We start from the raw sequence: 24,197 nt of genomic DNA on the forward strand, positions 1-24,197 counted from the left end.
TGATATTTTCCACATTCCTTGTCTATCCACTCGGTCATGTGCTTTCTCCAAATCCATGAAGGCTGCATACAACTTCTTTCCCTTCTATAGAGGTAGTTGAAGTCACTAGACCATACTCCCAGTTTACTCAGAAACCATGATGCATGCACTGTCCTTTAATAATCTCTACATCAAGTAAATTTCTTACCTCCTCAAACTTGGCATGTCTCTACCCTCATTATTACAGTCAGGTAAATATATAAAAGCCTAGGCTTGCCTCACAGGGGATTGAGTTGGATAGGCTTTATATTCATGGCATTTTTATCCAGCATATGACCTATGGATTCTACTGCCAAATGCTTAAAGCACATCTTCCTACAGATACCTTCAAAAAGTTTGCCAAGTTAAGCCTATCAGAGCATGCTGATGTCTATTCTGCATTAGTCACTTTGCTAGAGATACAACAGCTCAAGTTTCTGTATGTGTGCTTGAAGCCTTGGGTTTATTCTTTCTTCCTTGCTCCTACTTGCCCTTATTCCATCCTTGAGATTTCCAGTGGGTACTTCCAAAAGATGGAAGAATAATGTGAAACAAGAGATTTGGGGGAAACCCTCAAGTCCACCTTTTACTGTTTTAGCAAGTGAAATCTAGAAGCACCTGATTCACATGGCTCTGCTCAAGAGACCACAGCTCACTCTACTTCCCAATGTTGCACAGAATTAGGCCACACACAGCACTGATGGAATGGCTTACAGTTATTTTCAAGAGTAGTTACACAAAAAATTCCAGCAGCCCCATGGATGGCAGATGAGGCAGTAACATCAATGGGTGGTTATCATGAACAGTGCATGAGACAATGAGAACCTTGGGGGAAGGTCGTCTTGCTGGTACTTCATGATGCATTATATATAGAAACAGAAATCAGATCAACCACTCTTCAACTCTGAGTACTAGATAATTCTTCTCAACAACATGTCAAGTGCCTGGGTAGTGTTGTAAATGGCCTGATACATTGTCCTGAGGGTGCCATCAAAATTTACTTGCTGCAAGTGAAAAATGGGTTTTAGATACTGCAATGACTTTTTTTTTTTCCCACTCTAGCCATGAGAAAATTTGCCTCTTTCTTAAGGATTATTCACTTTCATGAATGTCGTACAATTTCACGTGTCATTTCTTATCACCAATACCTACCATCCACACTGAATAACTTCAGGTAAATATTAGTAGTAATGTTTTTATGAAATATCTGCAGCTGTTGTGGTTCATCAGAAAAGACTGAATGAATTCAAATCCACAACTGTTCCCTCCTCCAGCCTTGAAATGAAACAAAATTCAAATCCACAACTTTTCCCTCTCCCGGCATGACAGTGATCTTGAGTCTTTCAGACCATAGCCCTCTGCTACTGTATATCCAATCCAGCATCATTTTCCCCTCAGAGGGAATAGAGGTACCCGAGGGTGGACCTTTGATTGAACCAGGGCCATGAATCACTGGAGAAAGGAAGACTCAGGTACAATGAACCAAAGAATGAAAGAAAAAAAAAAAAAGCATCTGTACAACTTTTCATTACATAAAACAATACACTGTACCAACAATGAATTCTGAAATGTGGCTGAGACCTGTTGGCAGCCCTGCTTACCTCAGAGTTCACTAGAACTTGAGGAAGGTGTTGTTTAGGTAGGAAGAACCTGTACGATATGCATCTATGGTTCTAATAGTAACCTCTAATGGATTGAAGCAATCCGTGTTGGTTCTAATAGTAGCTTCTAATGGACTGAAGCAATCTGTGTTGAGCTATGTACAGTACAGTAAGACCTCATGAAGTCAAAAACTCTTTATGTCAGATGCAGCTTTGGCTTGCTTGTGACTTGTGGGTAGTCAGTGGTCAGGTCCACAATAGATACGAAGTCAGTACATGCAAAATAATGTTGACATGGTGTGCCAGATATGAGTACCATAACTGTCACCTGCATTTAGTTGCTGTCTGGCAGCTGACAAAAGTATCAGAGACTTAAGTGTAGCATATGCATACATGCATGTGTAATCATAAGTTTAATAATAAAATAAGTCTTGTATTTCTTGTCACTTTTTTATATTAGTGTAAAATGTAACCATTCTACTATATCAGAAAAAATAAAAATAATCTCCAAATAGCTGCCTAAGAGGAGTTTAAGTGTATTTTTCAAGATTTTTTTTTTTTTTTTTAACAGCAAAAAGGTACCTATTTCCCCTCCCCCAAAGGATGGAGTGGTGACAGATAACTTGGATTTACAGACAAGTCGTACAGGCTTGAGCCCCAATTAGTATGATTTAAGGTCTTACTGTACTTTCGGTTGCTCCAGTACAGTTACTGTCATAATAAGGTAACAAGTTTGCTACAGCTGACATACCGATACACCAATCCTCACCTCAGCAGTGCTGTAATCCATAGCATGATGAATGTTGCTATGGTACTGGATTGCTTGTGATGCTTCCATAAGTCCTTGTAAAATGTCAGCTTTAGTGTACTGCAGTATGATACATGAAATAGCAACAAATTGCACAACTATGATGCTTCAAAACAGAATTGATGTGTTTCTAACATTCTTCATCATCTAGAACTCCCTTTCAACCACAGGGTGGGGTTAGGAATGGTTCAGAAAGTCAGAAAGAACCTGACAGAATAAGACTTTAACCAAAATTTGCCCAGATTAATGGACCACACTCACATTCATTCACCATTCAAAGCCTCAGTATCCTGGCTCCACCTGAGAAGTAAAAAAAGTCCATGCACTGCTTTACACTTGCCTGTCCAACAGTCAATCCAACAACTGTCAAGTTAAAAGAGGTGCCAAACCCTGGTTATACACTCCTCCACACAAAATACATCCAGCCAGCTTGATCTCTGGTCACCTCCTTAGCCTCAACAGCTTCAAAACATCTCTTTCTCACACATTCATTTACCATCTCAATCCACATTTTCTTGGCCTACCATGCCTCCTCTCATTTCTGAACTCACTCAGATATATGATTTTCACCACTCTACTTACATCCATTCTCTCTACATGACCATACCATCTAAGGATACTCTAACTCTGGTGTCCACAGACTCTCTAACTCAACACCTTTCATGAATCACATTATTCCTTATCCTATCCATGCCGCTCACTCCACACAAAATCCTCAACAGTCCCATCTCTATTGCCTCATTAGCTGAAAAACTGCTACCTGACTTAACCTAACCTCTTTCGATACTGAAGGCTACCTGCACTATAATTAAAATATATATATATATACAGGTATATATATATATATATATATATATATATATATATATATATACTGTATATATATATATATATATATATATATATATATATATATACAGGTATATATATATATGTTTTAACACAAGGTGGAGCCACCTGGAACTCAAATGGAGTTCAGCCCGCTTTTTTGTAACAGCCGTGGCTGAGTGAGTTACAGCACTCTTACCGAAGGGTCAGAAGTTCAAGTCCACCCAAGGGTCATTGGCAGACATCATGAAAGGCATCTGGTCATAAAGTGCGACACGCTCCAAAAACCTAAGTCCTCTATCCAAGGGCAACGCCTTAGCCCTAATTGACAAAAGGAAAAATGGCGTCAAAAGAAAAAAAAAAAGCTCTATAACAGAATATAAAACAACTTCTAACTTACTAGCATGGTGAATATCGGGAACTGTCTCCATGATGTTCACTGTGATTTATACAGATGGATGATGCACACAGTATCAGCAGACAGTTAGAAGACTGGAGGTCATTCAAGACACCTGGTAACAACAAAACATGTCTGCATATAACAGCAAAAGTATATTTACACAGCACAGGTATTCTATATACAGTATCTACAACATCTATCTATCTAATACAGTGAGGGGTGGCCACATCCAAACTGCCTCCATGTCACACTCTCCTCTGTGATTAAGCTGCCCTTCTTTCAACTCACACCCACTTCTCATCTCTCCACCCTCTCTCCATTTCATCCTCAGTCTCCTCACCCCTTCCCCTCCACCTCACTCACATCCACTCTTCTAGTCAGCCTCTCATTCTCCACCATTTCCATATGACCAAACCATCTCAGTGTATGTCTCAGTGTTTTCAGTGACATCCACATTAACATTACAATGCTCTTTCACTTCCTCATTTGTCTGCCCTTCCTCAGTGTAGCTAACTCAACATGCTCCTCTCAGATAACTACTGCATTATTAGTGGCAGATGGGGGCGCCCATCATCCACCCACTCAATGGGATGCCTTATGGTCTCAACACTAAGTGGCAAGCCAAATGGTTCCCTGTACCCAGAAAACCATTTACTACTCTGGGTGATAACCATATAACCAGGGTTTTTGGCTGGGTTAAGAATCCCCCAGATTCCCCTATCTAAAATCACTTAATCATGGCAAATGTTTCGGACAGCCTCGGAGGGCCCAACACCTGCCCAGGGCCCCAACCAAATGGTCAGATTTGCATGGCCTTGTGGAATGTGAGAGGTGTGAATAAGGACAGCAAGAGAGTGGAAGTGGTGAATGTGTTCAAGAATGCGAGATATGCTGTGATGGCATTGTGTCAAACAATGATGAAAGAGTGTGAAGTGGCGGGGTGGGAGGGTTTGAAATGTGTAAAATCGGGCATGGAATATCTCAAATTTGTTGTATGCTGATGATGCAGTACTACTTGCAAATACGGCACAAGAATTTGGTAGACTTGTGTAGAGTTTTGCTAATGTCTGTGAGCATCGTGCCTTAAGAGTCAATGTAGAAAAGAGTTAAGTGATGGTTGAGAGAGAAGGTGAATCCCAGTGTGATGTTACAGTGAATGGAGAGAGACTAGAATTGGTGAGAGAGGTCAAGTACCTGGGTAGGGCAATGGAAAAGAGGAAAATGTGTAAAAGAAGTGGAAAGTAGAGAGACACATGGAAGGAAAGTAGCTGGTGCTATGAAGGCCTTGATAAGAAACAGGCTTGAATGTTGCAGCTGCATGAGGCTTACATGAAGGAGTGTTACTGCCAACTGTAACATATGGATGTGAGACTATGATGTGGCATGAAAATGAAAAATCAAGAGTAAGAGCAGTAGAGATGGCAATGCTGAGGAATGTACTGTATGTGGAGTACAGAGAGTGGATTGGATACAAAATTATGTGATTCATGAAAAATGTGGAGTGAGGAAGTCTGTGGACACCAGAACTGAAGAGAGTGTACTGAGATAGTATGGTCATATGGAGAGAACTGATGACAACAGAGTAGCGAAAAAGGTATATCTGAGCGAATTTGAAGGAGGAAGAAGGCAAGGTAGGCCAAGGAGAAGGTAGATGGATATCGTGGATGAGTGTATGAGGAAGAGAGGTAAGAAAGTTGGTGAGGCTAGGGGACTTATAGGAGCTTGGGCTGACTGGATGAATGTTGTGAGAAAAGTGCATGATCAAGGATTTTGGCACCCCTTGTTAACGTGACAGGATCCGGACTGACTCTATCGGATACATTTCTGTGAAGCTACAGAATGTGGTGAATGTTTTTGGCATATCAGTTACAGCCAGGATTCCAGGGGCTTGAATGATGAGTGAATGGAAGCGTGGCCCATAAAGGACTGGGCAAACTTAGGCTGTCTGGACGTGCTACACCTCACCCTGCCCTTGGCCATGAAAAGAGGTCTGGATGATGATTATGATGATGATGATGGTTTTATTTTGGCTCAGTGCCATATGGATATAATAAACAATGCTCAAGCTGTCTTTAAACCCAGAGGGTTGGGCAATCCCTTGTCTCTATGGTAAAAAAAAAATAATAATAAAAAAATAAAAAATAAACATATGGTACAATATGCCCATTCAGTTACTCAAATACAGTAATCTCTCAAACATCCGACATAACAAAGCCAAAGGCATATCCAGAGAGGGGAAAAGTGTGGATACAGAGCAATATCCTCTACTGCACCCATACCCTACCTATACCCATCTCTGTACCTATACCCTACCTATATGTACAGTACCCTTCCTAATTTTGGCCGTGTTCTGCAGTCTTTCAGCTGTTTTTAGACATCAAAACACACATTGGAATATGCAATATACAGTAATCCTAAACACTAAAAATATAAGGCACAAACAACAAAAATCCTCAAAAACCCTACCTATAAGCACAGTACCCCTCCTAATTTTGGCAGTGTTCTCTGGTCTTTCAGCTGTTTTTAGACACCAAAAGCCACTTTGGAATATGCAACAGAATCCTAAACACTGGGAAAACAATACATAAACAACAAATATCCACAAAAACCCTACCTGTATGCACAATACCCCTTCAAATTGTGGCAGTGTTCTCTGGTCTTTCAATCATATTTCTACATCATAACATACATGAGAATATGCAATATAATACTATAGCCTACACTAAGAAAACAATGCCTAAACAATAAAGATTACAAAAAAATCCACAGTACTTACCACCCAGTAAGTGACAGATGGGCGTTGTAACCCACAAGGCTCCAGCAGGTGTACAGTTATCCTACATGGTCTAGTTGCTAACACAGTTACTTGGCAAAGATCGAAGAACCCCTCCTTCTCCTTCTCCTCCATCTGCGAAGCTGGGTGGTGAGCGGAGACATGTGGCAAGGTGATGGAACCCTATCCACCTCTGGAGACTCTGAAGACAGCCGCAAGTTCACATCTAACAGTGACTCAATGGGTGTTGATGCACTTGGTTGTGGGCCTGAGAGGGTGGTGGTGGTGGTGGTGGGTGGGGAGATACAGCGTGCATGCGTGGAAAGTGGCAGGCTTGAAGAAGGAGTTGATCTTCATCTGACAATAGGTGCACTGATTCTGACGGAGGATGGCAGCATCCTTGAGTGCCTGCAGATCCATTGCCAGCTTCAGTGGCACCAACTCCCTGTGGCAGTGAGGGTGCTCGGCATATTTGAGCATCTGCTTTATGTCGGCCTGTAGCGTACCAAGACGAGGGAGTGATGGAGTGGCAGGGTGGCCAGTCAGGGTCCTCGTCCTCATTGCTTCCCTCTGTTGGCCTTGCAGAAACAGCTGTGGCGATCTTCTCATCAGATAACGTCTGATAACCTGGATCGTCGCCATCATCATCCAGCCAATTCCTCACATCATCGACATTCACATCCTCGCCTGCGGTTTGTATCCGAATGTGGAAATTGTCCATGTCAAATCAAAGTCATGCATCCCTGATGGAGATGAGACCAACCACCTTCAAGGGTTTTCACGGAGACTTCCTTCCAAGCATTGACCCAGTTGAACACCGCAGACTTGAGGTTGTGACAATGCAGATTCTCCAAGGTCTGCTCCCCACGAGTGTCGACCCCTTCGTTGTCCTCAAGCACCACCATCATCTTCTCAAGGAACCTCTGATGGTACAGTCTGTTGGCTGCCACAATAGCACCTTGGTCCATTGGTTGAATGAGAGCAGTTATATAAGGTGACAGAAATATGCACCTTATATGACCATTATCAGCAACCAAATCCTTCTCCAATGGATGCACAGAGGCACTGTCGAGAATCAGGGGAGCCTTCACCTGGTCGTGAGGGATACCAAGTTCCATTGTTTAATAAAGGATAACCTCCTCAACAAATGTGGAACCAATCTCTGCAGATCTTTGAGGTAAACCTACCTGGCCTTCACAGAATGGTACCACATGTGAGGCAGGCTATCCATTAACCCATGGAGACAACATGGCTGTTTTGTGCATCCAACAATAATGGGCTTGAGGTGGTGCATCCCGTTAGCATTGGAACAGCAGAACATCAAGACCAGTCTTCTCCATCTCTTTTGCCAAGGTGTTGGTGGGCAAGGAGCAACAGAACAGGCAAGTTTCTTCGGCACTGTATGGTTGACCAAAAGCAAGCCCCTCATTCTTGATCAGGTGCTGCATTTTCAGGCAAAATGGCTCAGCATCCTCTGCTGTCCCTTCCAAGGCCTCACCATGTGCCTTACGGCTAGTTAGTCCATGCCAGAGTTTAAACTGGAAGAGCCAACCCTTGGAAGCCTTGAAGTCATGCACGCCGTGTAGGCGTGCAAACTTCTCGGCTGCAGCTTTCAACTTGGTCCCACATACAAGCACGCTGGCACCCCGTTGTTGGCGGAGCCAAACCAAAGCCAACTGGTCGATGCTGGTGCTGGAACATCACCTTCTGGTCACCCTTTTAAGCGGTATTGCCGAAGTCCTGTCTGTACTGAGTCAGCTTGTCCTGTGATTTCTTGATATCAAACAAGGTTGAACGGGCAAAATCATTTTCACACAGAATGTGTGAAGTTGGCCAGCCCACGTTAACCTTGCCCAGTATATATCTTACACTTCTCCAGAGTCAAAATCCTCCTCTTTCGTTTCTTGGGTGGTGGTGAGGCCATCATCACGTACACATGAATACCACAGAGGAAGATCAAGGTCTGAAGAAGGTAGGAAACCACCACAATGCAACAATGGAAGCTACCATTGTTTTGCCTCAGCCAAGCATGTCCACACACAAAGAGAAAAAGGCAGGAACTATGGTGTGGTATCACCAGGGAGTGAACAGTGTTGCCATGTCTCTACCCATGCTCGGCTATAAGCAAACAAGCAAAAAGTGGCACACGGACCGGTGAGCGCATGGGTCTTTTTCGCTCGCCCAGGCAAATGTCGAAGCATGGTGGGAACACTGGGTTCCCTTACATCCTGGGCTTAAGGAGTGCTGGAGTAATGTTGATGGCAGTGCGACTTTGACCATTCGGAAAGGAGGCTGACAGCCATGCGTTGGCGGGAGTTATTGACTTATCTGGGTGGCAAGGGGACTTTGACCATTCACTTGGGAGCCGGACAACCATTCTCGCTCCTGGACAGCCACTCCTGCTCAGCTTGTGCGTTGCTGTCTGTATTACTTGTGTGCTGGTGGAACTACCTGAGTTAACAGGGTGCCCGGGGGACTTTTACCATTAGGCTGAGAGCCGGACAGGCATTCACGCTCAGCTTCTGGGTTACGGTCTGTAATACTTGCGTACTACTGGTATGTTACTTTGACCATTCGGTAGGGAGCCAGACAGCCTTGTTTGCTCTGCATGTGGGTTATTGTCTATTACCCGTGTGTGGACAGACAGGCCGATGAGCCACCCCCCAACAGACTTTTTTGACATTGCAAGCCAGCTGCCCACTGATGCCAGAACTTTTATATCCAGGTACACACAAATAAATCTGGCTATGGTATGGATCCAACAGAGCCAAGGCCTAACATCCATACATGGAGCATGATCGGATATGGAGCATTCGGAAAATCAAGTGATTACTGTAGCAAGTCAAAGGCAGAGGTGGCTGATGAGGGTCATCGATGACTGTAAAAGAGCAGTGAAAGCAATTCCACTTTCAAAGGAAAAATTTCGAGGTGTCCTGTTTCAAAGGAAAGATGGGGTAGATATGAAGAAGCATATGATTAACATATGGTACAATATGTTCAATCAGTTATTCAAATTGCAAGTCACAGGCAGAGGTGGGCGACGAGGATCATTAACAACTGTCAAAAGGCAGTGAAAGAGACCCCACTGTTGAAGGAAAAACTTTGAAGTATCCAGTTTCAAAGGAGAGATGGACTAGATATGAAGAAGCATATGATATGTTGGAGGCAGTTATTCTTCAAGATGATAGTGAAGAGAAGTATAATGTAGAAAATTCTACCTCTGAAATTGGGTCATGATGATGAAAAGAGGTATAAAGTACCCGGTATGAAATATAAATAGAAAAAGTTTTGCTGCAAATGTAAAGCTGTATGAAGATCAAATAGGTGCATTAAATAAGGAATCAGTCAGTGTTTGCAGTAAAACAACACTATCAGTGACATTACTTCCAGATATTCTGGGATAAATTTAAATGTTTAGTCCATGACAGAACAGACTTCTCAAACGTTAATAAATTCACTTATCTATTAGAGCAAATCAAAGACACCCTCTCGAAAATGACTGGTGAATTATCTGCAGAAGATGACAAATATGAGGTGGTTCTGACTATCCTTAGAGATTATTACGAGGATAGCAAGCAGACCTTTAATAAATTAACTGTGAGTTTAATTGAGCTACCCACTTCCAACCATGACTTTGACTCTTTGCAAAACTTTCTAGCCTTAGGTACTTATCAGGATGCTCATGCATCAAGGTCCTGTGTTAGATATAATTCAGGTAGGTTTTTAATACATTTTGATCAATTTAGATTTTATTCTGTATCTGACCAGGCGGTGCATTTCAATCGATTCTGTTTATTCTATGCTGTGTCTGACTTCACACCCCTGTAGGGGTACTAGTCTTTTGTTACAATATTGTCTCTGCATAATTCAAAATACATTAAAAACTACTGACTGAAAAAAAGGAATCATGGGTGCAACAATGGAAGAAATTTCTCAAAAAGGGTGGGAGGGGAGAATAGATGTACTGGCTTTTTTTTAGGTGTGTGTCCTACTCTGGGCAAAAGCTTCAGATCTTCTGATGCTTAAATTAAAACGTTACTTTACCACTGGATTATAGAAATGCGATGACAGAGTCTAACTGCTGATGATATTAGTAACACGACACGAGAGACTGCCAAATTGGGAGCTTCCTTACCGGGTAATCCCGAAAAATTATTTATTTATAATTTGGTGGACTCTACCAGGCGGCGATATTGGCCTAATTAGTCTTGCAAGTATCATGAAGTACGGTCAGTATATAAGCTAAAGGCTCAATCTCTGTTGACGGAATGTCTTTAGTAAGGAGAGTGTTCATAAGTCTTTGGGCTGAACAAGACACCTTGGCCGCCACTACTCCCATACGCTATACGCAGTCCCGATCAGCTGATATTTGTTTACCTGAGTAGTGGCCTGAGGCAACGATAGATGGCGATGTCAGACGTAAACAGACGACAGCCATTGTCGCTAGTCAACAATCATTCCAGTTATTTTCTCCTCTCTCTAGTGCGATTATAATCGCGTCTCGGGATATGGGACAAAGTAGCAGTGCCTTCTGTCAATCAGGTAAGTAAACGTGATAGATACAATTCTGAATGATGTACTGAGCTGGAGTAACTGATTGTGAAATTCGTGGACGATTTAGGACATGACAAACGTGACTTGTCTCTGAGATTACTTCTTATATTTTGGGTGTACGTAAACAAACAGCGACACGTGGTTACAGTGTTGAAGGAATTATTACAGTTCATAAGCGGATAGGCTATATGAACCACGCATATGATGCTCAGGCGAATAGAGGTACCGGTAGGTTTTTAGGTAATATATTTCGGTTATGCATTTGCGAATAGTATCGTATTTAAAGAAAATGTTCTCTTTTTTGATGGCCTACAGTACCTGTCTATGATCCTTATCTTACTGGGTTCCATACTGTGTACTTGTAAAATAAAACAATCCTCAAACCTTAGTTGATCATGCTTTGGTTTTAATAACTTAGCTAAGGTATTGCTGATTCTGTACTGTAATTTGTCATATAGTAGCGTCTTGGTATTCAAATTATTCATGAAAAAAGTCATTATTATGCCGTGTATTCTTTAGACAGATAGTTAAGGCAACCTACTATAGACAGTAAAACATTGCTTACTTTATTTTACTGTGGCTGATCAAGTATGTGTGCAAGACATTTCCTGATAAGAAACAGGATTAAGGTAGTCAGTAACATTAATTTATAAACAGTTGATATTTATGAATTTGCAAGTGTTTTGGTAGAAAACATGCTAAAGCATGAAGTTGAGTGACCAACTTCAGAGCATGTACTGGTATTTATTTACTGTAGATTAATAATGTTTAAAGTGTTTAGACCGACAGCTATGCATCAAGTTAGTTTTGACATTTAGTGATTTGTAGACTATACCCTGTCGCTTGAAGTCTGAGATTTGGTTGGCGGATGTGTAGAAAAAATTGTTAATTTGGTTGCAGCAGGCTACTTTACTAGTTTTTTTTTTACAGGTAAGCCAGTTTTTGATAATGGCAGTGGTAATATCCACTTTTGTTGGAAATGTATGATTTTGTTTGGCTGTATAATACAGTATCCTGTTTTTTCATAGCCCATAATCCCCTGCAGAATGTTAGTAGCCACCTAAAGTGGTTAGGACTTTGAAAAAAAATTGCATAATATACTGTTTTAAAAAATGTATAAATAAGGTAAGCATGTAGGCTATATATAATGGAAGCTTCATGATTTTCCATATGTTCGTAGATTATGTTTGCCATCTAAGTTCAGATGGCTTTTTCTGCTTTAGACTAGGTGTCACTTTGCTTTGGGTAGTTTTTTTTTTTTTTTCCTTTAACCCACCGTGTGCCACAGCCATAATATTACAGCCTGCTATGTGTGTGCACAAATTGCCACAGTTGTAATAATACGGCCTGCAGTTGAAAAAAATTGCGAAAATTCGAAAATTCAAATTTGATGGGAGATTTTTGGTAGACCCCGCACCTCTGTAGGACTGGTACCGATGTTATGACTCACTGCAGGTGTAGCCCGAGTTCCATATTGAACGAGCTGGCGATCGTTCACAACTGTGGAGTTAGTTATGCTGGGAATTAGAAATTATCAAGTCAACATGGTGAAAGCAAGGTTGCCAGTTACCGTAGTTTTTTGCTTGTGCAGTCATATCATTATTGGCTACAATGGGTCATGTGGGTGGGCAGAATGATGGGATGGATAGATTGGGTAAGGTGGCTGGCTGAGTTGTGGGAAAATGGGTCCATGGTACGAATATGTCCATGGGAAGAATATCCTTCAGGAAATGGGTCTTAGGGGGAACATAGGTTCAGTGCATGAAATGGGACTCGGGAGAACATCTCCCCCAGGGAGAGTGGCCACCCATGGTCCCAGGCAGTGCGGATATGCATGATCAATTTAACCTGGGCAACGCAGGATACCCCTGCAAGTCAGTAACTACACGCGTTCTTATATCTCCGGAGGCCATCAATGTCAGCAGCCAGCCCATACTGATCTTTGTATTTTGTAGTTTTCTTTTGCTAGTAAACATAAATTATGTGTACTGCTAACGATCACTTCATGTTTATTCTGTCCCGTGGTGAAACGTGAAGCGGGAACCTTTGTGCCGACCACCATAGCTATAATAGGCTACTTGTTACCAACTTTAGTAGCTTCTAGAGTCACAGAGATCCCGATAAGTCGATTATAATTGTTTGGCGATAACCAGAAGAGAATTAAAAACATCTTGTGACGTAGATAGCTAATGAACTGATTGCTTTAAATCCATCCAGTGACAGAGTTGTCTAAATTGTGAGGCGGTAGCCACATCAGAATTGAGAGTTGGATTACTCTCAGTGTTATAAGGTGGCAGTGAACTCATTAAACTTCTATCTGTCTATCTATAGCCAGACACCATAATGCCATAAGGGGTGGCCGTTTGTCTTTGAGTTGATGTTCTACAGAGAAAGGAACTAACCCATCACCAGCACTTTGGTTGACATGTAGGAGCACATATACTGTAGGTTGGTTATATGGTTACCATCCAGCGTTGTAAATGGTTTCCTGGCTTACAGGAAAACATTAGGCCTGTCACTCAATGTAAAGCCACCTGAATGGGAAAGAAGGGTAATAAAAATTGACAGAAAAGATGGGAGACATAGGAAAGAGAGACAGACACAGAAAAAGAATAAGGTGAAGGAAGAAGTAAGCAGCACTACATCACGTGAGTGGATGATGGTTGCCACCAAATACCACATATATACAGTATATTGGTTTACACACACACACACACACACACACACACACACACACACACACACACACACACACACACACACACACACACACACACACACACACACACACACACACGAGGGTAAATAGACAAGCACCAGCGTACGTGCTAATTCTTTAACTCAAACAGAGGCAGATGTGTGAGTTCGAGAAAGAGAGAGAGAGAGAGAGAGAGAGAGAGAGAGAGAGAGAGGTTATAATTGTGTTGATACTAATAATCCTTTTCAGTTGTGTACCGTGTCCATTCTATCAGTCTTTCCGTCTGTCTGTCTCTCTTATTCATTCGTGACTGCCCGATACCCTTCTGTCATCCACACCTTCCTTCCTGCCACCCCGTCGCACCTTACCTGATTGCTTCCTTCCCGTTCCTTCCATAACCCTCCCTGTCCCCCTACCTCTACCCCCCTCATTCTCCCCAGAGCAGGTGAGAGCAGCATAAGAGCGGGCAGGTGGGCACGCGCCGTCTAGGTTGTTTCACACAGCTGCACTCCAGTGACGGGGTTGGGGAGGGGTGGAGGGTTAATGGGGGTGGAGTAAGGGTGGGGGAATGGAGGCGATGGGGAGGGGGAAGGTAGATGTTGAAAACATGAGAGAGAGAGAGAGATGGAAATGACGATAGGATGGAGGGAGGGAGAGTAAATATATAGAGGTGCTTGAACGTGGATGTGAAAGGTGGAGAGGGGCTGGGATTAGGCAATGATAGGATGAACCATCAGAACATGAGAAGAGGGGATATATCGCAGGAGAGAGGATAGTGGGGAGGAGAAAGAATGTTAGTGGGGGTGAGGATGGGATTGAGGGGGAAAGTATGTTACAAGGAGAGAGAGAAGATGACGGAGAAAAGAGTATGTTTTAGGAAGAGAGAAAAAAATGAGGTACCGGTAGGGAATACTATGACAGAGGATTTGAGGTGGGAGGGTGAGGGGGAGATGAGCGTGGAGGGGAAGGATTTTAGGGAAGAGATGGACAAATGTAGGGGGGGCAGGGGGGAAACGGCTGTGGGGAAGGGAAGGATGAGTGTGGGGGAGTGGGAGGAGGACGGGGAGGGGAACGGGTCGTGAGTAGAGGGCGGGTGGGGAAGAGAGGTGTGGACGGGGAGGGGAAGTGTATGAGGAGGGTATGGAAAGATTTGGGGGTGGTAGTGACAGATATGGAGGTGAAGGGGTGTTGGGAGGGGAGGGGTTGGGAGGTGGGTAGGAGAGGGAGAGGCGGAAGGGGAGAAGGAGGGAATGGGTAGGGATATAAATGTCCAGCTGATGACCAGGTGAACTGCACGTGCCATCCTCCGTGTACTCCCGTTCCGATCTTCCTGTCTCGTGCTTCTCTTTTATATCTTCCTGTCTTCTGTCCCTCTTTTCTTGCTCCTGCACCTCTCCCTCTTTCCCTGACTGTGTCCTACATCGCGGTTCTCACTCTTGTTCCACCAGTCTTTCTCCCTGTTTCTGCTCCTCTTTCATTTTTTTCCTATCTCCTTCTCTGCTTATATCTTTTGCTTTCTCCTGCTCCTTTTCATCCCTTCGTATCTCCTGTCCTCTTTCATCTCCTCCTTTCTCCTGCTTCTCTTTCACCTCTTCCTGCTTCACGCTCCTCCTTCACTTCTTCCTTCCTCCTGCTTCTGTTCATTCCTCTTGCTTCTTCTCTTCCTGTCTCATGCTCCTCTTTCATCCACCCTCCTGCTTCTCTTTCATCCAGTCTCCTGCTCCTTTTTCATCCGATCTCCTGCTCTTCTTTCATCTCGTCCTGCCTTCTTCTGTTCATGCCTCCTACTTCTCTTCCTGTCTCCTGGTCTTTTTTCTTGTCTTATTGTGTCCTACTCCTCTGTCTTCAATTCCTGTCTTCTGTTCCACAATCCTCGTTCCTGTTTGTCTCCTCTTGTCACATTTATTTATACTTTATTTTCGCCTCCCGCTCACACTTTTTCCCTTATTCTTTAGATCCCCACCATTTTCGTCATATCCTTTTTTTCCCTCTCGACACCTGCCTTCCCCCCCCTTCTCTTTGTCCTCTTTCTCCCCACTCATACCTGCCCATCTCCTCCTCCCTCATACTTCCCTTATCGTAACTTCCTCCTGTTATTCATTCTCCTTACTGCAGTTATTCTCTTGCTTCTCTTCCTTTTCCTGCCTGCCCCTTTTTTCCCTCCCTTCCTTCCATTACTTTTCCTCCCTTCCTGCCTCTCCTCTTCCACTTTTTCCGTGCTTCTTCATCTTTCTCCCTGGCTGCCCTTCCTCGTTCTGTTCTGTTTTTCTCTGCCTTTCTTCCTTGTTTTGCCTGTCTCCTTTTTCCTTGTCTTTACTTTGTCCCTGTCTGCCTCTTCTCTTCCTTTTCACTGCCAGCCTCTCCTCTTCTCTTACCCAGTCTCTCTTCTTTATTCCTGCCTGCCTTTCCAGTCTCTCTTCTTTATTCCTGCCTGCCTTTCCAGTCTGTCTTCTTTATTCCTGCCTGCCTTTCCAGTCTCTCTTCTTTATTCCTGCCTGCCTTTCCCCGTTTTTCCCCTTTGTCTCTTTTCCATTCCTCCTGGTTCTCATCTTTCCCTTGTCTCTTTTCTCCCTGCTTGCCTCTCCTCGTCGCCGTTTTTCCTGCCAATCTTCCTCTTTTTTCCTGCGTGCTTCTCTTTGTCCTCCTTTCCCCCCTCCTTGCCTCATTTTCTTCTTGCCTGTGTCTCTTCCTCTTCTTGCTTCTCTTCTTTTTTCCAGGCCTCTAATTTCCCCCTCCTCCTTACCTCTCCTCGCTTTCCTTTTCCCTGCATTTCCTCTTCTTCTCCCTGTTTGCTGTCATTCCTCCCTCCACTCGCCTGTCAGTTTCATTCTTCTCGCTTCCTTACTTCTTTCTCTTCACTTCCTCTCTTCCTCCCTTCTGATATCTTGACATCTTTTCCCTACCCAGTATTTTCATGCTTCTTTCCCAATGTTCTTCCTCACTTTTCCTTTGCATCTTTCCTGTCTCTTTTCACCATTTTTACAGGATCTTCTTATCTTCCTTCTCCCTGCCTCATCTCTTCTTACTCCGTGTCTAACCTTTTCCTCCTTCACCCTGACTTTCCTCGTCCTCCTCTTCCTCGCGACTTCCCTTCCTCCTCCCTTTCTTCCTTCCTTTCTCCCTTCCTTCCTTTCCACTTTCTCCCAACTTATCCTCTTTTTCGCCTTTACCTCTCTTACTTTTTCCCTCCTTTCCTTTCCTCTATTTCTCCTCTTCCTCACCTTATCACTCATCCTTCTTTCCCCTGCATTTTCCCCCTTTCTCTCCTTACTTCTCTCTACTGCACCTTTTTCATCCCTCTTCTCTCTCTCTCTCTCTCTCTCTCTCTCTCTCTCTCTCTCTCTCTCTCCTTATATCCCATTTCTTTCCTTGTCCTCCTCCTCCATCTCTCCCCTTTGTCTCCTTCATTCTCTCAGTGTCTCGTTTTGTTCTTCCTCCTTACATCTTCCCGTCTTATTTCTTCTTTCAGTCTCTCCATGTCTTCTTCCTCCTTCTTCCTACCTGACTTCCTCCTCCTCCTCCTTCTCCTCCTCCTCCTCCTCCTCCTCCTCCTCCTCCTCCCTATCTCCTTTCCTTGTTCTGTCTTCTCCTCCTTCGTACCTCTCATCCTCTTCCTCTTCCCTTTCCCTGCATCTCTTCTTTCTCCTCCTGTTAGCATCCTCTCTTTCCCTCCTCTTCCTCTCCCTCTCCCTCTTCCGCCAGCCCTCTCCTCTTTCCCTTCTCTTCCTCCACCTCTCTCTCCCTTCCCTCGCGCTGCCTCTGCCGTGTTTTGCTCCACCGTGTACGTATCATTACCTCACAATGTTGCCGTCGTCTTTCTTTTTACCACAGCTCTTTCCGCTGGACCTCACTCCCTCGCTCCGTATTTTTCATCTTTTTCTTTTTAATTCATTCACTCCGAAGACGTACTTCTTGTGTTTTGTTTTTCCTTGCATTTTCTTGAAGGATTAATTGCGTTTAGGGAGAGCCCCTGTGGTGACGAGGATAATGGAGGCTGTACCTGACTCCCACATATCGAAAAATTATTCAGAAACACAAAGAATGGCAGGATAACTGCATAACTGGAAGGAGTTAATCAGTAACCACCAGACGATTTTATTAGTCTCCACCTGTTACATGGATGGAGACTATTGTTTTTGCTGGTAGTACAGTATTATTATTCTGGCCTCTAGAGTCTCGCGATATTCCAGGAGAACCGGAAGCTTCGCGAGGAATTTAAAGGGCCCAGGTTATGTGTCCTGGCATGGGCCATTGATGATAGAAAAAAATCTAAAACCTTAATGCGCAGTGGAAGGACATGTCTGAAAGTGTCATATCACTACCGGTTTTATGTTGTGAACGAGATTAGTTGGTTGTTGTCTGCTGGAGATTTCAATGTGACCTGCGCAAGGAGTCTGAATTGCCCAGGTTATGTGTCCTGGTATGGACCATTGCTGATAGAAATAAGTTCCAGTCTCTCAATGAGGACAAGGTCATTGTAAGAAACAGTAGATGGGGACTAGTGACTGTCCGCAGGAGTTCCAGAGTTTTAGTTTAACCCTGGGAGGATATTTTGTAATGAAAATGTTAATGAAGGTTGTATCACACGCCTCCGGTTCCAAAAGGCTCTAAGGCTGAATCAAACTGTCTGATATTAGTAGGAATAATATGAATACGTCGTCGTAGTGAAGAGCATGGCCACCTTGAGGGATAAACAAATCTCGTGGAATGTAAGTACCGGTATCATCAGAAATCGTTTTATTTTAACCTTAATACTGGTTTGTTTGAGTGTAAAGTGGTCGATAGCTCTAGGCTTGAAGACAAACGTATTAACAAGCAATCTTATATACTGCTAAACCACTTCACTCTGATTACATTTTTCACATTTTTCATTATATTCTTGCTACTTTCGGACGCACTTATTCGATTTAGGTGAGGTATTTCAAACAAGGGTGGTTAAATACAGCCTTCACTAGTACCCTTATTGCTATAGGTCCTTCCTAAATTCACTAAAATCGTGCGAATTGCAAGAATAAAACCTAATTACCAACCCTTCTCTCTTAGCCCTCGTATTCCATCGTCTTTCTCCCCCCCTCCCTCCTGCTGCAGCGTACATCCACATTTTCATATTTTTTTAACAGTTACACTTTCTTGCCTCATCATTAACTCCATCAGCACGAGGACGTCTTTTCATAGTCTGTTCTTGTCCACTGTCTTGCGTTTTCGTAATAACTGCAGCCCATGGATATCCCCTTCCCCCCTGTCCCACCACCACCACCACAGCCCCGTGCAGATATCTTTCAAATTAAGGGGAAATTTGGGTAGTGAAGGAGTCAGTGAAGCCAACATCCAACCTCTCACGTTCTAAAAGTCGCCCCAGCTAAGTAACATGGATATAGCAAGAATAGAATATAAAGGACGTTGTCATAGTGAAGGGATTAAACTGCACCACTACCTTTTTCCTTACTGACTTCTTCCACTGTGGCTTTTTCATCACCTTCTGCCTCCCTACGTGTACTTTCCTGCTTCTGTTCTCTCTCTCTCTCTCTCTCTCTCTCTCTCTCTCTCTCTCTCTCTCTCTCTCTCTCTCTCCTTCCTTCCTTCCCTCATTATTTACCCACTGCTTCTTTTCGGTTGCCTTCTCTTTCCTCGTCCATTTTTTTTTTCCTTTTTTATCGTTTCGTATCCGCTTTTACTTCCATTCTTGCCCTATATGTCCCCGTTTCCTGCCTTTATCCATCGTCATCCTCTTTCCTCTTCTAATCCCCCCCCCCCATCTCCATCATATTTGTCTCTCCGTCCCCTCCTTCCTGTCCCTCCCATTTGTTCGGAGTAGTGTTGCTGACATTATTGTTGACCCACTTAAGTCGAACAATATTAAACTTCTGCATGATGTCCTGAAAAATGTTGTTGGGTTCGGTAGGTCGCCTCGCTGGACTTTGTAAGTCATTGCTCTCAGTCTCGTTATTTATCGTTGTGGAGTGCATCAGTATTTATGGTTTATTCACTACTGTACGTGTCACTGAGGTGCACATACGAGTAAGTTGCACGTGCACGGACGTACTTGTGTGTGTCAAGTGTTGCTCTGTTAACGGTACCCTTATCTGGAGATGAGCACACAAAAGACTCTGGTGATAAGTTCTATCATCACCAACGTAACAGGGGCGTAGCGGAGATAACTTAGTGACTCTGCTATCAGTTTATCTCCTCCCCATTGCCTGAACTTACAGTTCATTGAGTGTTGCCATAAATAAATGCTCTAGTAAGGTAATACTGCTCATTACAAACAACGATAGCTGCTTGAACATTATGCACACTTTGTTGATGCCGTATTATTGCCGGTGAACAGTGAAGCGCTGCTTTATTGTTTATTTGTTTTAGATGTTTTAGGCAAGGAATTAAGAAGGGGTACTTACAAGTAGAGCAACATGTAATGTCGTTGGGTTCTTCATCCGTAACAGCAGATGATGCAGGATGGAACAGCTGATCGCTCACCTTACCCCATGCCCTCCCTCCCCTGCACGCCGCGTGGCCGTTTCTCACCTGTCCCTCCCCATCCCACCACCACCTGTCAGCCACGGGCCCACGGCCTTCCTGCCTCCGCCTGGCTGGACACACTGCGGCCATTTACTGCCTTTATGGGGCGTGTTGTCATTACCCAAGGATTTGCTACATGACGCTCACCCTCCACCTCCCCATCCACAACAGCACACACTGTACTTTTACTAAATACTCTATATCCAATTTGATTCACTCACCTGTATCATTACCTCCACCAAGAAAGGGTTTGTTTATTTGTCGGTCAGTCTGTATGTTGGCAGCATTATGGAAAAACTATCGGATGGAATTGGACCAGGTTTTGAATGAGTGAGGACCATCAAAGGAAGAAGTGAAAAGTTAAAAAAAGGTCAGTTGTAAGATCAGAGTCAGGACGGATGGTGGTGCTTTGACGAAAGTACACTCTTTGTAAGTTATCTTTTTCCTTATCATATTATCATTTTTCCTTAACATTCATTATGCCCTTACTATTTACATCATAATGACCTATTTAAATCACTTACCCGTGTCCTTCTTTCAGTTATCAACATTTTTACTTCTGAAAGTCTTTGTGGAATTGTTGTAGTGCTAGTAAGAAGTGAAGTCTTGTCAGTTATGATATAGTGGTGCTCCATTTAAGTCACTCATCGGTATCATTCTTCGGTCATTTATGTTATCAGTTTCACCGTTGGTATTCTTTGTGCAAGTTTCGTGGAGCGTACAAGAAATTAAGTCGCTTGAGTTATGATAAGGTTTGGCCATTATGCCGGGTCCTGAGGCCTAATGAAAAATCTTTATCCTCCACACCTGCCGCCGCTCTCCTTTATTGCCCTACGCGCTAATGATCCTCTTACGACTCATTAACCGAGCCAGAGACAATTATCCCCCTCCCCCCGTCTCACTCACTCGCATACACAGGAGTTGCCTGGTCATATCAGGTTAGGTCACCGGTATACAGCTGCATGCAGGTTTATGTCATAAGGCCTTACTCCAGGTGACAGTGTAGGTTTCGTAACACCTTTTTCTTAACGATATACAGTACATTGCCTGTTAGACCATGATATCTCTTCTGTGTTATGTATAATTTTTAAGTACTGACACTTTTTTTTTTTCAGTGTAGGAAAGGAGCCTGCAAGATTGTTCCCTCCAAGGAAAAAAAAAAAAAACATAGAGCCAAATTCCAGGTCCGTTCATTTAATTTCAAGATGCCTGGACATACTGCGTTTGAAAGAGTGGAGATCATAGGCGGTAGGAAATACAGACATTGGTAACAAGCAGTACGAAAGGATAAAAACGTGTACCATAATGTGGAAACAAAATCGCTGAGGAAGCGATTATACAGTCTCCTTTGCCACTTTGAGTACGGCCCTTAGTTGCCTAACGTTCAGGCACCAGTCTCTTACCCTTAGTGGGATAAAACCATCTTACATTAGTGACTGCGAACAGAACATTACTGTAGAGTTGGCCAAACTGTGAGAAGGTTAATGGTGACGGTTTTAATACTCGGGCTCTTATAATTCACAGCCTAATAAAATTATCCTGTGTTAGCTGGAATAGAATCCTAGATTTTTTATTTTTCGTTGGCTAGGAAGACTATTTCTCTACCCCAACACCCCTTCCACTACACCTCACTCATAACTTAGGTAGCGGACCGTCTGTACTGGGATATGCTGGAGCTGTTTCCCCAAGGACTGGTGTTAGGCCCATAAAGTACCGTAACCTCTTTACTACCGTAATATATTATTTTACATTTTCTGCTACGTCCTCACGATTATATTCAGTTTAGGAGAGAAGTTTGCATTGAATGGGTGAATGAAGGCAGTATCCAACTCGGCCAGTTCGAAAAGTATCCTAAGCTGAAGGTAATTATCTGCAGGTGGTAGAAAATAAATGTAAAAGTACGGCAACGGGCAGAACGGGTGAAAAAGATGTCAATAGTTATATCGGAAAAAAAAAAATTCTCATACATTTCCCAGCATTGTACGTCGGGGACTGAGCCCTTATCCACCCCAGCCACATGCCATTCCTTTGACTTCTGCAGCAGAAAACGCTTAAGTCTCCACACCGACTTATCCTGTCACTGAAATTTACATATGTCAGTCTATAGCCAGACGCCTTAATTCGTACGAGTATGTTTTATTCAAGTTGACGCCATGCCATGTTCTTCAGCTTAAGAGAGACGTCTCACTGAAAGAGTTAGAATCACCTCATCCATGCCAGGTTTTTGGTGAAGTCCATCAAAAATTCATACAGGATCAGGATATGTCAAGTACCAGGTGAAGCAATAGTTGAGCACGTTGTTCTGCCAGGTTGTGTTATGTATTTTACAGTGATACCAAGCTAGATCTGACAGTTCGGGTGCAGTACAGTTTATAGTGCCATGCCATAAGGTTGGGAGCTGGATTTTCATCGGTTAAGGATACTGACTGAGTCGTCTTTCTAACTAGTTATTTTCTGCATACAGCTGGTAAGTATTGTGTCCAGTGTTAAAGTATGCAATCTGTCGTTATCAAAAGACATGAATAACATACAAGAGGATATGTAAGTGTGATGGGAGAAATAAATCGACAGAGAAGAAGTGCAACAAAGTCCCTAAGGTCACAGGAATATGGTCCTTGTTCAGACACGGATGTTATGTATTGATGTGAGGTCAGGTTAGTCAAAATAAGGGGAGTAGGGTCAGGTCAGGTCAGGTCAGCGTCACCCTAAAGGTTGTATTGACAGCTGTAACTCGGGGGCAGGGGAAACCAGGTCAGAGAGAGAGAGAGAGAGAGAGAGAGAGAGAGAGAGATCAGAGGTGAAGTAGTTCTGTAGAGTGGATAAATGTAGAAATATCAAAGGTTAGAGAGGATTGGCGGGGGAGGGGGGAGGGGGAGTTTGAGAGGAGCGGGGGAAGACAGGGAGAGAAAAAGAGGAAGAGAGGAATGTAGGGAGAAATAGCGTTTTAGGCTGTTAGTCTCCACGTCCCTCCCCCTCTCTTCCTCTTTGCTTTTCTGTTTTCTGCTTCTCTGTCTCTGTCTCTGTCTGTCTGTCTGTCTGTCTGTCTGTCTCTCTCTCTCTCTCTCTCTCTCTCTCTCTCTCTCTCAGTTAATCAGTCAGTCAATCAATCAGTCTATCAGTCTGTCTATATCTATACTGCAAATCGACCTCTATGCAGTATCATCACAGATGATACGCCGACTTTTGCATTAACGTCTCCCATCATAACTAAAATGGGTTTTGTGCTTTTTCATTGCTTCCTCTGCATCTTCATAGCAATTTATTATCATTATTATCATCATCATCATCATCATCATCATCATCGTCATCATCATCATAAGTTGATGTTACCTGGTAAGGCTTGAATTAACTTCATTTTGTATATCCTGTTGCTTTATTAATAGGGCCTGCTACTCTTCCATTTATACTAAATACTTCATCGTATTCACCTAAGTATTTGTTGACCCGAAGTCGTACACCACCACCATGTTCCTCCTTTTCTTGTTTGCCTCTTTAGCACAGTATGTGGCCGTCAGACAGTTCTGTGAAGGCCTCACTTGGTCGTCTGACCTTGCTAAGACTCATATCCCAGTTTACATTTCTTAGTTCGTCAAGAATAATAGCTAAGGTAGTTTCACCAGCAAGATTTAGGCCGTTGTAAGTCCCAAGACTTAACATTCAGTATCATTGATAATTGTTTTAAAAAATCGTCCAACTGGGAATCGTCTTTGTGAGAGTCATCATAAAGGAAAACGTCTTTGTGGGAAGTAATCGTCCAATTGGGAGTCGCCTTAACAGGATGTAATCCTCGATTTTCCCGTCCCCTTTTTAATTCAGTCGCGCGACATTTTTTCATATAATTCTTGCTACTTACAGACGATGTCATTTAGCTTAAGGAATGATTTTTAGCTGGAGTGATTAACTAAAATGAACCCGTTGACTAGTGGAGGTCTTTCCTGAATTGCTTGAAATTGTTTGTTAGCCAGAGTAAAATTAAAAGATACGTCAGTGTAGCGAAGGGG

General features: G+C 43.2%; 1 protein-coding gene across 1 annotated transcript in view; it reads left to right on the forward strand.

The window, feature by feature from the left end:
* Positions 1–10,858: 10,858 nt before the first annotated feature.
* neur (E3 ubiquitin-protein ligase neur) overlaps positions 10,859–24,197 on the forward strand; it is a 165,225-nt gene continuing 151,886 nt past the window's right edge. The window contains exon 1 of the mRNA XM_080279484.1: positions 10,859–10,970. Coding sequence (XP_080135610.1) covers positions 10,937–10,970 — 34 coding nt within the window. The 5' untranslated portion in view covers positions 10,859–10,936. The remainder of the gene's footprint in view (positions 10,971–24,197) is intronic.

Source organism: Coenobita brevimanus, chromosome 78 (genome assembly GCF_032717465.1).
Source record: "Coenobita brevimanus isolate Jiangsu-jjx chromosome 78, ASM3271746v2, whole genome shotgun sequence".
Classification (NCBI taxonomy): domain Eukaryota; kingdom Metazoa; phylum Arthropoda; class Malacostraca; order Decapoda; family Coenobitidae; genus Coenobita; species Coenobita brevimanus.